The sequence below is a fragment of the Aethalodelphis obliquidens genome, unplaced genomic scaffold (assembly GCF_003676395.1).
Source record: "Aethalodelphis obliquidens isolate GAN/ISIS:26980383/991018 unplaced genomic scaffold, ASM367639v1 scaffold38, whole genome shotgun sequence".
Taxonomy (NCBI): domain Eukaryota; kingdom Metazoa; phylum Chordata; class Mammalia; order Artiodactyla; family Delphinidae; genus Aethalodelphis; species Aethalodelphis obliquidens.
The window spans coordinates 17917153-17932735 of record NW_020837982.1 but is presented as its reverse complement, the minus strand read 5'-3'; the positions used below and the strand labels follow the sequence as shown (position 1 = coordinate 17932735).

General features: G+C 57.8%; 1 protein-coding gene and 1 pseudogene across 10 annotated transcripts in view; one reads left to right on the top strand and one right to left on the bottom strand.

Annotated features, from left to right (window-relative positions):
• EPN2 (epsin 2) overlaps positions 1 to 15583 on the top strand; it is a 68754-nt gene that overhangs the window by 21599 nt on the left and 31572 nt on the right. For 8 of the 10 annotated variants that reach the window (XM_027131185.1, XM_027131184.1, XM_027131188.1 and 5 more), the window contains exon 2: positions 11097 to 11860. In XM_027131185.1, the coding sequence (XP_026986986.1) occupies positions 11266 to 11860 (595 nt within the window). In that variant the 5' untranslated portion in view covers positions 11097 to 11265. Of the gene's footprint in view, positions 1 to 1575; positions 1795 to 5987; positions 9968 to 11096; positions 11861 to 15583 lie in introns of those variants that run through there. The other 2 variants (XM_027131181.1, XM_027131180.1) reach the window with 2 other exon arrangements.
• Positions 5205 to 7838, bottom strand: LOC113633086 (peroxiredoxin-1 pseudogene; annotated as a pseudogene).

The window sequence follows — 15583 nt, the reverse complement described above, 5'->3', positions numbered from 1 at the left end:
CTCCATAAAAAAGGATGAAGTACTGATGGATAGTGCAGTGTAAATGAACCTTGAAAATATGCGAAGTGATGGGGCTTCCCTGGTGGCGCAGTGGTTGGGAGTCCGCCTGCCGATGCAGAGGACGCGGGTTCATGCCCCGGTCCGGGAAGATCCCACATGCCGCGGAGCGGCTGGGCCCGTGAGCCACGGCCGCTGAGCCTGCGCGTCCAGAGCCTGTGCTCCGCAACGGGAGAGGCCACAATAGTGAGAGGCCCGCATATCGGGGGGAAAAAAAAAAAAAAAGTGAAAGGGCCACATACTGTGTGATTTCATGTATGTGAAGTGTCCAGAATAGGTGAGTCCACAGAGACAGAAAGCAGGCTGCTGGTCGCCTGCCGGGGCCGGGTGGAAGGAGGAGTGGGTGGTGACTGCCGACATGCAGGGTCTCCTTGGAGGGATGAGAACGCCCACCACGGCCGCGGTTATCCAACACTGTGAGGGTGCTAAATTGAGTGTGAATTGTACACTTTAAAATGGTGAATTTTATATCTATAAAAACAAATAGAAATATAAAAACAAAACAGTAGAAAAACAACCCCTCCCCCAAATGCCGTAACAGTGATACCTGATTTCATGTACGTTATTACTTAATGCAGGTATTTGAGTTTAAAAGTAAATTGATTTAGGGACTTCCCTGGCAGTCCAGTGGTTAGGACCCAGCACTTTCACTGCCGAGGGCCTGGGTTCGATCCCTGGTCCGGGAGCTAAGATCCCACAAGCTGTAAGGCATGACCAAAAAAAAGGAAATTGATTTGAAGAAAACTATTAAGCAAACAATGGTGCAGCTTGGAGAGAATTCCTAAGCAAGCACCTGGCACACTGGAGATGCCCTGTGAGTGTTAACCATTACTACTGTTACTTGGAGGGTTTGGCAGAAATCTGGAAGGTGAGTGACCGAGGTCGGCAGGTCCGGATCCCTTAGCGCGCCGAGCGAGGCCCGCAGACGTCCCCACGCCTCATCACCGCCTCCCTCGTGCCCTGCGGTCCCCCCATCCTCCCGCGCCTCTGCCTTGGTTGCGTGGGTGTCCCAACCCAGACGAGGAGCCGCGTCGTGTGTGTGTTTCCCTGTGAGCACCATTCTTTAAGCACCGAGTGTGTGAAAAGTGCTTGTTGAATCTAGTATCAGCTAAACTGTTCATCTCTCTTTGTGCTGTGATGATGAAATGATGTTATAAGAGCAAAAGCATTTTCAAAACACAGTTCAGAGGACACTCGTACACCCTGTGGAGTAGTTCTGATCCCAGGAACGTGGTCTAGAACACTGGGTGCACGAGTCCCAGGGGACACATGCGCACACCAGCACTGTTCACGATGGCGAAAAGGTGAGCTCGGTCTAGGTGTCCACGGACAGGAGCGTTAGTGGGGAGACTGTTACATGTGAGCACAGGCAGCTACCATACAGCAGGGACGCGGATGAGCCGCCCCAGACCCGCAGCCACACGTGTGGACGAGTCTCAGACACGTAGTGTCGACGCTGGAGCAGGTTGTGGCAGTGGTACATGTGTGGTAAGATCATTTTCTTTTTTAAAAGCAAGGGACGGAGGAACTCAGAACCCGAGCTGTTTGCTGGGGTGGGGGAGGGGGAAGGGGCCTGGGTGACAGGAGTGCCTCGTCTGGGCCCCACATGTGGTTGGTGCCTCTGCTTTTGTATATGCCCAACAGCATGTCACAAACACTTAAGAGGACAGAGGAGCGGCAGGAAGAGCTTCGGGCGGGTGCGCCTTTTCTGGGCCGACCGTGACATTTGAGAGCCCGGTGAGTGTTGCAGAGTAACACCCTGGGCAGGTCTCCAGCAGAGGGGAAGGAGGGAAGTTGCACTTTTATTCTGAACCAAAAGAGGAAGCTTACCTTTCATCACCGAGACCCGGTTTTTCCTGGTGGTGTTTCAAATGGCGGCTGTTTTAAAGGAATAATCCGCGTTCTCGGGTTGTTACAGCCCGTGTGGCTGATTTAGCAGAAGACACGGTTGTAGCCAAAGAGGTACCATTTCTTAAGGGTGTGAGTTCTGAAGGGCTAATTTTTTTTTAATAAATTTATTTATTTTTGGCTGTGTTGGGTCTTCGTTGCTGCGCGTGGGGTTTCTCTAGTTGCATTGAGCGGGGGCTACTCTTTGTTGAGGTGTGCAGGCTTCTCATTGCAGAGCACAGGCTCTAGGCGTGCGGGCTTCAGTAGTTGTGGCACACGGGCTTCAGTAGTTGTGGCACGCAGGCTCAGTAGTTGTGGCGCATGGGCTTAGCTGCTCTGCGGCATGTGGGATCTTCCCACACTAGGACTCGAACCCATGACTCCTGCATTGGCAGGTGGATTCCTAACCACTGTGCCACCAGGGAAGTCCTCCAGAAGGGCTAATTTTTAAATCGTTTTGGAGTCTCTGGTACCTGAGGCTCCTACCCTGCTGGATTTTGTCGTGTTGCCGTCTGTGGGACCTGACATGTCCCAGAGTGAAGCTTTCTTGGAGAGCGTTAAAGGCCCCCTTCTTTGTAGGCTGCACTGGAAGGAGCTGGGAACACCAGGGTCCGATCCCAGGACAGCACCACACCGCTCAGAACTAGCGTCCGCACGCAGGCGGGGGCTGGGCCCCTTCCAGTTCCAGCATCTTTGCTCCTGCCCTCTTCGTTTGGTGAGCTGGACAGGATGTCCTGTGGCCAGCTGAACAGGGGGTAGGAAAACAGTTGCTTCTCTGCCATCTTTTGGCCTTTTCAGCACCTAGACAGGAGGGGCCCTTCTAGACCTCCGGATTCAGTGAGTAAAAATTCATTGTTCTCATGACTTTGAGCATTGGATTTGTCTGAAGCTAAACAGAATAAGAATAGAGATTAAGAGGGTGGGACCAGAAGCCAGAGGTCTGGGATCAGATCCTGGTCCTACCAGTTGCTGGCCTGTAGCTTAGGCCAGTTACTTAACCTCTCTGTGCCTCCACTTCCTCACCCATGAAATGAGGGTAAGAAGAATAATTACTCCCTGTAGAATTCTTACAAGGTTCAGGGAGTAGGTACGCCTGGCATACAGCCAGGGCTCAGTCAGGATTCTCCAGTTTCTGTTTAGAGAGCCTCTTCTATTTTCGGTTTCTATTCTAAGCCTGTTCTCTTACGATGACTGCTAGTATCAGAGAGTTAGCACATCTGAGACCTTGCTTGGAAATGCCAGCCACACAGGAGAGGAGCTGGAGCCGGTGCCCGTGTTTAAAGGTTGTGCGTGTGGTCAGGCACCTCCTGCCCAGCGCGTTCTCCCTGGGCCCTTGTTGCTTCTGTAGGCTTGTTCCCCCGCCGTGGACGCTGTCTCCTGGCTGTCCTCGGGGGGCTGCTGAGAAGCACCCTCAGAGACACACTCAGCTTGGCACAGCCGGGAGCAAGCAGGTGTCTGGACCCCTGTCACGCAGCGCTGCGCAGCGGCCGTCCTCACTGCGTCCCCTGGCCTCCGGTCACCGCTGAAAAGGCAGGCTGTAGGTCCCTGTGGCCAGAAGGAGACGTCCGTCCTCACCTCGCACGCTGCCCAGGCTGCTGCTCCTGAGCCCAGGCTGGCGGGGCTTCGGGGCCTCCATCCCCTCGGGGTGTGCTCGCTGCGCACTTGTCTGTCCCTGTCCTCGGGTCTGGCGTCGTGAACTTTTAACCATGTAGTTTGGTTTTGCGTGTTTGGTGAGCAGAGCAGCTGTTCTGCCCCAAGTGACAGAGATCCCGAGGGAGACTGAGTGGGAGACTGAACCCCGGTGTCTGCGTAGGGGGGGCGGGGGTGCTGTTTTCCTTTCTTTCCCTCAGTGTTCATTCACTCAGCGCACGTCAGAGCGCTCCCGGGGTCGGGCTCCGTCCTCGGCGCCAAGGACACAGCGGTGAAGAGGGGCAGGGCCCGGCGCCTGCGGGGGGAGCAGATAAACGGGGCATAAGCAGGAAGCTGTCCAACAGAGAGGGGGGCTCCGCCGCACGTGGAAGGTGGTGACTTGAGAGAGTGACGCGTGGTCCCGAGGATGCGAGGTCTAAGCTGACAAGAAAGAGCGGGTGTAGCGGCAGTGCCGGGAGGCGGCAGGTGGAGGCAGGTCGCTCCAGCGACCAGCGACATGACCGGGGAGAGGGCGCAGCGCGTGGGTGGCACGTGAAGAGCTCACCTTCCCAGTGCGCCCGTCTTCTGGTCTCTGGGGCTCTGGTTCACCCCCCGCACGGCCTGGGCTGGGCCTGTGAGGACCTGTGGACATCAGCTGTCACTCCCCGAAGCCGTGGGAGCCCCGTCCCTGCACGGCCGCGCGGGGAGAGTCGGACGTGACCTCCCGGCCCTGCTGGTTTAAGGGCCGAGGTGAGCAACTGCCCCTTCTTCTCACGGCCTTGGTTTGCACTTACACAGCGTGCAGGCACCTGTTCCTTACCCGCGCGGGCTTCCTCTGGGCGAGCATCTTGAGCTCCTTTTGAGAACAGTGTCAGGTCGCTGCTGAGCCTGAAACCAGGATTCTGGCTGCGGGGTCCACAGCCCCCCCTTTGGCTTCCGCTCTCCCGCGGGCTCCTCAGGACATGGCGACAGCCCAGCACTTAGCGCCGCCACAGAGACCGGCCAGGTCTAAATTAAGCATGAAATCATGGGAATTCTAAATTTTCCCATGTAGCTCTTCTTTTTTCCCAAATGGCTCAAGCTGGAAGATTCTACTGATCGGACTGTAATCCTTCGCTGGGCCTGCCCCGTGGGGTGGGTCTGAAGCCGTCGGTTGCCCCCCCCAGTCTCTGGGTGGCATTGCCACCTACCATTAGTGGGTATTTCTGGTAGCAGAGTCACAGCATGTTAGAATGGAGACTCTGGCCTGGGGGTCACACGTGTGCAAGCTGCCTTCCTTGGAGGGGGCCGTGTTGTGAGGGCTGCCCTTCATACTCCACGGTCCCCAGGAAGCCGCACAGGCCAAAGAAACATGCACCGCTAGGCTTCTTGCCGGAACTCTAGCCTCTCTGTGGCTGACCTGGGGCAGGGGCCGCCCGTGACACCACGGAGATGGCAGGGAATTGAGCCACTTGTCAGAAAGAGGGCCTGGGGACGGGAGGGTGGGCAGCTCGGCTGGTCTGGTCTGCCCCGTCACTTTAGGGGCGGGAGGCTGGGCCTGGCCTGATCCCCGCTTTCCCGGCTCCTGGTTCTGTGTGCTCTACCGCTCCACGCTGTTCGCTTTCTGGCTGGATTTTTTTTTTTTTTTCTCCTCAGCTCAAGTTTAATAAAACTACAAAAGACCAAAAGTGATACCCTACTACTATACACATCAGTTTGCCTGCCCCATAATACTGCTCGGGCCATTCCCTCCAGAGGAAGAAAGGCTGGCCTCCCCAACCCCTGCCGGAAAGGCCTGTCCTGTCCCACACCACATCAGGGCTGAGTGGAAGGTCTTGTGTTTTAAGCATGACAGTAGTACAAAAGAGGTTTTGTTCTCATGGCCACCTACTGCAGCCTGGCCCTAAAATGGCCCAGCGCTCACTTCTGCTTAGAGAAATATTCTTTGCTCTTCGGGACATCAGGCTCGATGGTATCGCTGCCAGGCTTCCAGCCAGCTGGGCACACTTCCCCATGTTTGTCAGTAAACTGGAAGGCCTGAACTAGTCTCAGTGTCTCCTCCACAGAACGGCCAACAGGAAGGTCATTTATGGGGATCTGCCGAAGGATACCTTTATCATCAATAATAAAAAGGCCCCTGAATGAGATGCCTCCATCGGCCTTTAAGACCCCGTGGTCCTGAGCAGTGGTGCGCTTGGGTTCTGACACCAAGGGAGTGTTCATGGGTCCCAGTCCTCCTTGTTTCTTGGGTGTGATGATCCATGCCAGGTGACAGAAGTGAGAATCCACAGAAGCACCGATCACTTGGCAGTTGAGTTTCTCAAGTTCCTCTGGCCGTCACTGAAAGCAGTGATCTCGTGGGGCACACACGGGTGAGGTCAAGAGGGCAAAAGCAGAACACAACATATTTTCCTTTGTAGTCAGATGGGCTGAGATCTTCGAACTGGGGGGCACGGTGCCCGATTTTGGCATTTCCTGAAGACTTATTGCTATCAGCAGGTCTCACGGACAAGCCACAGAGGACAGTCAGGAAGGAGACACGCTGGCCGGAGTTTTTAAGAATGTTGTCTGTGGTTGGTCATTTGCAAAGCTACTCTGAGGAGTGGCAGAGGTGGGACTCTGTCCTCTGTGGCACGTTTGTGCATCCACGTGGTCCAGCCGTCAGGGTGTTTGATCCTCGACCCTGTGAGGGCGGTGCAGCTCGTCACATCCCCATTTCTAAGTGACTGCGTTGTCGGACGGCCAGAACCATGTCTCCCAACCCCGGTCCTTGCTTCACATCATCCTTGAAAATGACCACGTTTCAACACCTGTGTAATCTGCGCCCAGGGCTGCTCTTCCCAGAGACTGAATGATTGGCCACGTTGATAAAGAAAAACGAAATTCCTCATGTGTGTTTTCAGTACTGATTTCTACTTTTAGAAAAATCGAGAACAGGTGAAGTCCACAGGAGGATGTCTGACATTGAATTTTCCTCTGCTTGTTCCGCCACTGTCGTGTCTTGGGAGAAGCCCCAGGGGCTCTTTAGGGGGGTAGTTAGAGGGGGCAGGGGTCATCCAGCATGGGGGCAGGGCCATCAGGCCCCACTACAGCCAGTTCACTGGCACCCCGGGGCTCTTCCTGTGTGGGCGGTTTCACTACCTGCTTTATCATCTGGAAGTTAAGTGTCATGTTCGTTTTTGCAATTCTTTCAGTACATGAATGCAAAGTTTTCTTTAAGCCCGCTTTTGGGATAGAGATATAAAATTTGATTTCTCTACCCAGCGACGTTTCCTTTTCTGGCTGGCCCTCTGCTCCCCCCACCCCAGCCCCGTGGGTGTGAAGGCTGTCACCTGCCTTGAGGAAGTCGCAGGAGGCTGCCAGATGCAGATGGTGCGAGCTGCCGTCTGGGGTACATTCATTCAGCGGGATCTACTGCTCGTGACTGGCCTGGCCTGTGACTGTTAGGTTTGGGGAGGCGAGAGGCGTTTGCTGCCTTTCCCTCATAGCTGGTCCTGGTCCCTGATAATGATCCCTGATCCCTGAAAAGCCCCCGAAATCTCCGTGGGGGGTTGGTGGAAACCCCGACCGACTGCATCTTCTCTGCGCCTGGCCAGCCATGCCCCATCACAGAAGCACGATAGCCGAGGCACACGTGGGCTTTGAGCAGGGACCCACCTGGGCTGCGGGACCACGGAGAGCTTCTCCCTCCCACGGTTGGTCCGGGACTCCAGATTTGGAAGGAATTTCCCCACCCAGCTCTGCAGGCCCTCGGAGCATGTTTTTGTGGAATTCTTCCTGCCTCCAGGGGCATCACCCTAGCCTCGGAATTTTTTGTTTGTTTTTTTTAGTTTTGTTCTATTTGCTGTTTTATTCAGTCTATTTCTAGTCTCCACTGTCAGTCGAATTCTGGTCGTGTTTTCAGATATGCCAGAATTTTTCTGCCCTAGCCTGTCCTCGGCAAATGTGATCCAGTGGTTACTTTACGGTCACCATTATAAGCTGCTTTCGGAAAAGAGTGATGATCCCAGAGTTTGGCTGGGGTGCCTGCGTGTCGAGGACTAAGGGATGCAGCTCCTCGGTCGGCCTGGGCTGTGGGTCAGCCATGCCTGGGGGCCTGGTTGGAGTCCCCGCACCTGTCCTGGAGGCTCCGAGTGTGCTCTTTGGCTGTTGCCCAGGACGGAGCGCACAGGCTGCCGGTTACACGTGGCCGCGAGGACTCCTGCAGCTGTGAAGTGCAGGGTACGGGGCTTCGGGCCCAGGTGGGCCCGCAGGTTCAGGCAGTGTCCTGTCCTGTCCGGCTCCATCCTTGGCTCCTGCCTGCTGCTCTGCAGGCTTAGCAAGCTGGGAGCGGAAGGCAAATCGAGGAGGGAGGTTTGGAGAGTGGGGCCTGCAAACTGTTCAGAAAAGAGCGAGAAGAGAACAGAGCTCAGGGCTGGGTGTGCACTTGGGGAGTGTCGGGGCTTTAAGGGCAGCCCCGGCGGGTGTCTGCTGGCAGGAAGATGTCTGGGCGTTTACAGGCAATCCTGGGGTGGAGGGGGGAGGTTTCAAAATGGGAAAACGAGGTCTGAGGTCTGCGGGGCGAGTGGGATGGACCCACAGTGCCCGCATCCTCCGTTGAGGGCCCAGGAGGCCCCTCACAGCGTCAGAGACTCACCTGCAGTCTCAGGTGAGGCAGGCGCGGAGCAGGTGGGCCCTGAGGATGGTTCCTCGGAGGCGCCTTTGGGGCCCCTTCCCCTTCAGGAATTGCTTACCCCCATCTCGCCCTTTCTGTAGCTTTAGGAAAACAGCACGCAGCTGTTCACAGTACATTCCTATGCTTTCTCTGACTGTAACAAGTATTTCATTAGCTTTTCCCCTCTCAAAGCCGAAGTATTTCAGAGAGACTGCTAACAGGTGTCCTTGCAAGCTGGGCCGTAGCCCCTCTTTCTCAGCTGTCCGGGTTCCTTTCCCAGCCTGGGTCCGGGAGGGCAGAGGCACCCAGCCCTCGCTCGCGGGAACGGCTGCCTTTTCTCTGCCACCAAGGGCCTGGGAGGCTCAGGGGGTGCCCTGGCTGGGCCTCGCAGCCTACCCTGGGAGGGCACCAGACTAGAGGATGGGCAGCAGAGCCTGACACAGTATCTCTCCCCCAGGACGTGGTTTCTTTTCATTACATCTTTAACCATTTGAGGCCTGTTTACCAGGACCGTTGCTCTCGTGCCTCCTCGGAGTGCCTCCTGACCTGGAGGAAGGTGGCCGGGGTCTCTCCAGCCCACCTGCTTCTCCGAGGAGCAGGGCGCTCGTGCCTGCCGAGCCCCCCGTGGGTGATAGATAAAGTGCCAGGTGGGCCCGGGCCCTGGGGACTTCGGGTGACTGGTGTGACGTTGGCAAGCGTTTGCTCTGGGACGTCAGAGCCCTTCCCCTTGGAGGCCCGTCTTCTCGCCAGCGTGGACAGCCAGCCTGGTCACATCACGCACGCAGGTCCCCATCAGAGCGCCTGGCCCTGGTCCTGGGACACACGGCAGAGGGCTTGTGAGAGCCGGTTGGTCAGTGAGGGGGCAGGCTGTGCCCACCCACGCGGAAGCCCGTACGCTCTGTGGCTTCAGAAGGAAGCAGGCTTCCTGGCCTGCTGAGGGACACATGTGCGACTGTCACTAGGGTGGGCTTCTGTGCTCCCCCTGTCGGCTGGCTCCCTGTGCGGACTGGGCATTTCCCGCAGCTTCCCCTCCCGACACTTCTGTTCCCTCACTTCTGAGGCTGTGGATGGGGCCGGTGGGGGCCGTCCGTCGTCCCTCTGGCAGGAGCAGCCCAGCATAGGGGTCGCGGCGAAGCAGCGGATCCTCCCTGGGGGCCCAGGCTCCCCGTCTGCACCAGGGCTGGAACGATCCTTACCTGGAAGGCTTTTTGTGGAGAGCCGGGCCCGAGGCCACCCGCCTCCTTCCCAGGCCAGAGGCCCAGAGGCGGCTGGGGTGGGGTGGAGTGTGGGGCAGCTGCTGGCTTTGTCCCCGCCCGGCTGCACTGCTCTGTCCTTGGCGGCCCCTGTGGGCTCTGGGCCTGGCTCCTCCTTCTGGAGGAGAGGAATCACCCAGCAGTCACTCCCCTGCTGCCTCCCGGAAGTCTCCCCCTTTGAAGACCTCCCTGCAGGTCACTTGTGCAGAAAGTGCTCTCCGTGCCCGCCTTTGCGGCCCCCAGCAGCCGGCTGAGCTGTTCTGGATTTGCGTCCTCAGATGCCTTGTGCTCACCTCTGTCCCCTGCCAGACTGTGCCTTCCTGAGGGAAGGGACACTGTTTCTAATCTGTTTCACAAATCTATCAGCAGTGTTTATTACCCACGTCAGGCACAGTGCTGGGCGCTCACTGGCAACCAAGCCAGCTGGGATCCCCACACTCTGGACCAGAGCCCGTGGCCAGAGGTGTGGCCCTCACTCCAGCTCCGCAGATGTTTCTTCCCTGGAGAGGTGTGTTTGTGGCAAAGGGCTGGGTGTCCTGTGAATGTGTAGCCGTCAGTTTTCTCCTCCGTGAAGTGAGGAAATTGGGGTAGAACCAGATTATTTGTAAGGTTGTACTGCACAGCTCGGGCCAGATGCCCGAGGCTTTTGAAAGCCCGGTGGAGGGCCCGAGCCCTGCCCTAGAAGGGGAGTTGGGAGCCTTTATAAGAAGTCAGAAGAGGTGGTCACGGAGAATCCCCCGCAGTTAGAAGCGTGGTGCCCAAGCCAGTGTAGACAGGCATTAGATTGTTCTAGCTGGCTTTTGCCTGGCGGTGGAAGAAAAATACAATCAAAATACAATCGGGGACTTTCCCGAGAAGCCACCGCAATGAGAAGCCCACGCACTGCAACGAAGAGTAGCCCACCCTCTCCACAACTAGAGAAAGCCCGCACGCGGCAACGAAGACCCAACGCAGCCAAAAATAAATCAAATCAATAAATAAATTTATAAGAAAAACACAATCGCAGCAGAGCCGATCCAGTGGAAGTGTTTTGAAAATAGAACAGTAGTTACGGTGTTACTGCTTTCCTTCCAGAGGCTTAAACTTGAGTTTAAACTTTATTCCTTTTTTTTTTTTTTTTAAAGTTAACCATTTTTTAAATTTATTTATTTTTGCTGTGTCGGGTCTTCGTTGCACGTGGGCTTTCTCTAGTTGCGGCGAGCAGGGGCTACTCTTCATTGAGGCGCGCGGGCTTCAGTACTCTTCATTGAGGCGCGCGGGCTTCAGTAGTTGTGGCACAAAGGCTCAGTAGTTGTGGCTCGCGGGCTCTAGAGCGCAGGCTCAGTGGTTGTGGTGCACAGGCTCAGTTGCTGCACAGCATGTGGATCTTCCCGGACCAGGGCTCGAACCCATGTCCCCTGCATTGGCAGGCGGGTTCTTAACCACTGTGCCACCAGGGAGGTCCCAAACTTTATTCATTTTTAACTTGTAATATCGATCTCATCTTAGTTTTGAAGGGAAGATGGCATCTCTTTTGTCCTAGGGGCTGGAGGACGTCCACTCACCGCCCTGGCTGACCAGTGCCTGCTGTTTGCAAAATGCTTGCCGTCCCAGGGGTGGGGGGCTCGTGCACAGTAACGTTTGTCTTCTTTCTCTAGGTCATGGCTTCCAGCTTCTCGGACCTGAGGCTCCAACAGAGGAAATGACCATCAGGGACCCTGCTCCAGACCCATTACGGAGACTGAACCTTCACGGGGTGCGAACCTGCCTGGGACAGGGAAGCTTCTCTCTTTGAAGGGCTTTACATTTGTCACAGAGAAAGTAAAGATGACGACTTCGTCTATCAGACGGCAGATGAAAAACATCGTGAACAATTACTCGGAAGCCGAAATAAAAGTCCGGGAAGCCACCTCCAACGACCCGTGGGGCCCGTCCAGCTCCCTGATGACGGAGATCGCGGACCTGACCTACAACGTGGTGGCCTTCTCGGAGATCATGAGCATGGTGTGGAAGCGACTCAACGACCACGGCAAGAACTGGCGGCACGTGTACAAGGCGCTGACGCTGCTCGACTACCTCATCAAGACGGGCTCGGAGCGCGTGGCCCAGCAGTGCCGTGAGAACATCTTCGCCATCCAGACCCTGAAGGACTTCCAGTACGTCGACCGCGACGGCAAGGACCAGGGCGTCAACGTGCGCGAGAAGGCCAAGCAGCTGGTGGCCCTGCTGAAGGACGAGGAGCGGCTGAAGGCCGAGCGGGCCCAGGCGCTCAAGACCAAGGAACGCATGGCCCAGGTGGCCACCGGCATGGGCAGCAGCCAGCTCACCTTCGGCCGGGGCTCCAGCCAGCCCAACCTGTCCACCAGCTACTCGGAGCAGGAGTACGGCAAGGCCGGGGGGTCGCCGGCCTCCTACCACGGCTGTGAGTAGTGGCCGAGAGCTGGGCACCGGGGCGGAGCCAGAGCTCGCGGCCCCTCCGTTCTCGCTGCTGGCAGCCGACGGCAGCGCCCTCAGTCCGCCTGGAGTTGCGGTCCCAGAGGCGCTTTGGGCCCCTGGGCCGCTCTGGCTCGGGGGTCCTGAGAGCCTCTGCTGCTCTGAGCTCTGACTCTGTTTGCCTGGGCAGGGCTGGCCCGGGGTGGTGGGCGGGAGGCGGGTGTGGAGGCCGAGTCGCCTGCTTCCTCCTGGGGCAGGTCTGCAGCGAAGGGCCTGGCCTGCTCCTGCTGCCTAGCAACGGGGGCTGGCTGTCCTGGATCACCTGCTTGCTCTAACCTCATGTTCAGTGTCCTCCTAATGACTGGGCTGTGGGGCTCCCGACTGGCTCGGTGTCTGTTCTGCTTGAGCATCTTGGGGTGAGGTGGCGTGTGTCTGCCTCACTTGTAGAGGGAGAGGGCAGAAGCCTCTGCAGTAGCCAGCGTGGGCGAGGCCTTCCCTGCCTGTGATCGAGAGTCGTTCGGTCGCACGGCTGGGTCCATGCTGGTAGGGGCTGCTCTGTTTTCTCGCTTTGCATGTCGATGACTCTGGGTCTTTGCCCAGCGTTTGGAGGAGACCTCAAAAAATAGAAGTGGGGTTCAGGGCCTGACGGAAGCTGGTCCGGGAGCCACGTTGGCATCCTTGTCATTCACCGACGTGTCCCTGGAATGGTGCCTCTCTGCTTTCGCAGTGTGGTGGCGAGGCGGGGGTCCGGGCGGCCTGCGGGCTGGGGGATGCAGAAACTGTCTCTTCCTGCTGTGAAAACAAAAGTGCAGGTCACCACACCCTTTGTTTTTGGAATAAGTAACACTGTCAGCGTAAAACTTTTTTTTTTAAGGCAGTTGTTTGCAGTTTGACAAACCACTGTGGACCTTGCTTAGTTCAGCAGGTTTCAGTAGCGTCTTGAGAAGTGTCAAATAGGAGATTTGCATAGTAAGGTCAGACTCCCTGCCTCTAAGAATTTTCAGTGATTGTCAAGCTCAGAGAGGTCAGCGTTTCTTGTCCCACTTCTGGTTCCTGTCGTTTTCCCACTTAGTTTGAACGGCTCTGCTTAGGCAAAGTCTGTGACCTTCGTGAAACCCCTTGAAAGAAATGGAACCTACACCCCAGGGGCTCTAGGGGCTGCCCTTGCGCTAGGTTGCACCATAAAAGGAAGATTGCCCTTAAGAAGCGAAGTTGTGTGTTACCCTCAGGGAGCCCCTCTCCACCCGAGAAAGGCCCCTGCAGGTGGGCTGGGTCCCGGGCCCCAGGCCTCCTCTTGGGGAAGTGGCCGCGTTTGGGCTGTATGGGCGCTGGGGGCTGCTCCTCTGGCCTGCCTTTTGCGGTCATTGTCGTCTAGGTGAGGCGGCGGCCCGTCCATCAGTCCGAGGGTGTTCCGGGGCAGGGAGGAGTGGGTGGGGCCTCGGGTCCGGTCCTACCGGCCTTGGCCTCCCCAGCCCATCCCGGCGCTGCTGTGGTCCTGGCTCATCCCCTGAGACCCTGAGCTCGAGCTGCATGTTCCGGGTCCATTCGCTGGGCCCGGCCTCTGCTGCTGCCTGTCCCTCTAACGGCCTGTCACTGTGTGTGTGTGTGTGTGTCTGTGACCCACAGCACTGGAGGCCTTGCTGTGTCCCCAGCACCACACAGAGGCCCCGCAGGGTCAGAGCAAGGAGCCGCTGCTACTGAGCCAGCGCCCGCCCTTCCTGCCCTGCCCGCCATCCCGGGGCTGCCCTCCTGCTGCACTGGAGTCCTGGCCCAGCCCTGCCTCACTTGGGCCCGTGGCCTGGCTTGCGGCTGTGTGCGCTCAGGGCCTTGGGGTGGGGGGTGCTGTTCACCTAAGGCCTGGGGACCGCTGGGCTCTCCCTGCGTCCGGCTCCCTGAGGAATTGGAGGGGGTCATGCTGGCCGCAGACCCGGGCGTGGGAAAGACCGGGCCGCCTGGCCGCAGTGCGTGGTTCCAGCCTCGCCCCGCTAGGCACTCCTGGGCCTCAGCGCCGGTGGCCGGGAGCCATCTCTGCAGTGCAGGGACACGTGCCGGGTAGAGGACAAAATGGGATGGTTTTTGCTTCTCGGCGAACTGCCGTCCTTCCTGAGATCCCCGTGACCGTGGGGAACAGAGTTCGCTCTGCTGCGATTCTAGGTCATGGTGTTTGAAGGTCCCTAACTCAATGGGTAACGAAAATGAGGCTTCTCTTTGGATTGATTAATGGTGTATCCCGGACAGTCTACAGCTGGTGCAGGTTAAACTGAAAACAGTTCTCAGCGTTGCCGACAAGGAAATGCTCTCGGTCTGATCTGCCTTCAGTCCCCAGGGGCCCCGCCTCAGAGAAGAAAGTCTTCCATTCTCTTCTGCTCTTACCGGAAGGGGCGCCAGCGAGGCGCTTCTGTGCCGCTTCCCAACGACCTGGAAACGGTTTCCGCTCATCGTGCCTCACACACATCGCCCCCCACCCCTGCCCCCAGTTGCCCGTGTGATCGCCTTGTTGAGCTCTAGGATGTTTCCTTCGCGCCTGTGCTCCCCTCACGGCCTGGACTGGACTCCGCAGGGAGAACCGGCTTTGCACTGTTGGGAGATGGGCAGGCGTGTTTCAAAGGCTCCCCGGAAGGCTCGCTGATGCGCCTGCAGGTTCCCAGTGCCCCCGGGGCCTACCCGTTGAGTAACTGGGGGGGGTCTGTTTGTGTCCCCCTGGCCCCCAGCTCTCCTGGGACGCTTGCACGTGAAGCCCAGGCCTGGGCCGCCCCGCGCCTGGGCCCGTGGGTCCCCCCACTCGGCACCCGCGCACACGCACATCGGCAAGTTGCTCGGCCCGCAGCCCACACGGAGTTCTCTTTTCCTTCAGCTCTTGAGAAATTAAGGGTAAAATGGGTGAGCGACTTTGTTTTTAGGCAGTTTCTCAAACCCTGAATGAGTTTTAGGCAAACGCGTGCTACGTGGTGTCACCCTTTTGAGTGCTTTCCTCTCCGTATCTCACACCCTCTGCGTTGCGGGGCTGCCGGGGGCTGTCCCGTGACTCCTTGCTGAGCCCTCACCTGAGTGCCACGCATAAGGTGGGGGCTTGACGTGGGCACACGGAGGCTCTGCTTTGAACACACTGGCTTGGAATCTAGCACGGAGAGTCCCACTGACCTGGCTGTCAGAAACTGGTCTCGTGAAATGCGGGCTGTGATTCAGGGCAGACTTTTGTGAGGGGCCCAGGTCGGACCCCAGGCCCCACAGGGGAGGCCTGCTGGGCGTGGTGCCGACTCCTGGCCTCAGCTGCTGCTCTACCCACCGTGATCGTGTTTGAGGAGGGCTTCCTGTCCTGAGCTGTGCCCGTAGGATCCTCTCCGGGTCTCCCACACACAGCTGTAGAGTTCTTTCCTTCCCCTGCAGCGCATGGCTGCAGTTCAGTGCCCGCTTTCAGATTGCTTTCCTTGCTCTTAGCCTCCTCTTGCTTACCCACCCACCTCTTAGAAACGATGCCCTGATCCCGGCTCGCGGAGAGCGCCCTTCCGTCCCAGGGGTCCCTGTAGGGTCCAGCCCAGAGCCCTGGACGCCCAGACAGCTCCCCCTGCCGGCTTAACCATGCTGCTGCCGGCCTTGGGGCACCCACAGTCCCTCATTCCCTCAGCAAAGGGCGTTTTGAGCTCCCACCGTGTGCCTCTGTCGTGTGCCCCCTTCCCACTAACGGGGAGAGAGACGGTGAGTGGTCAGCGCT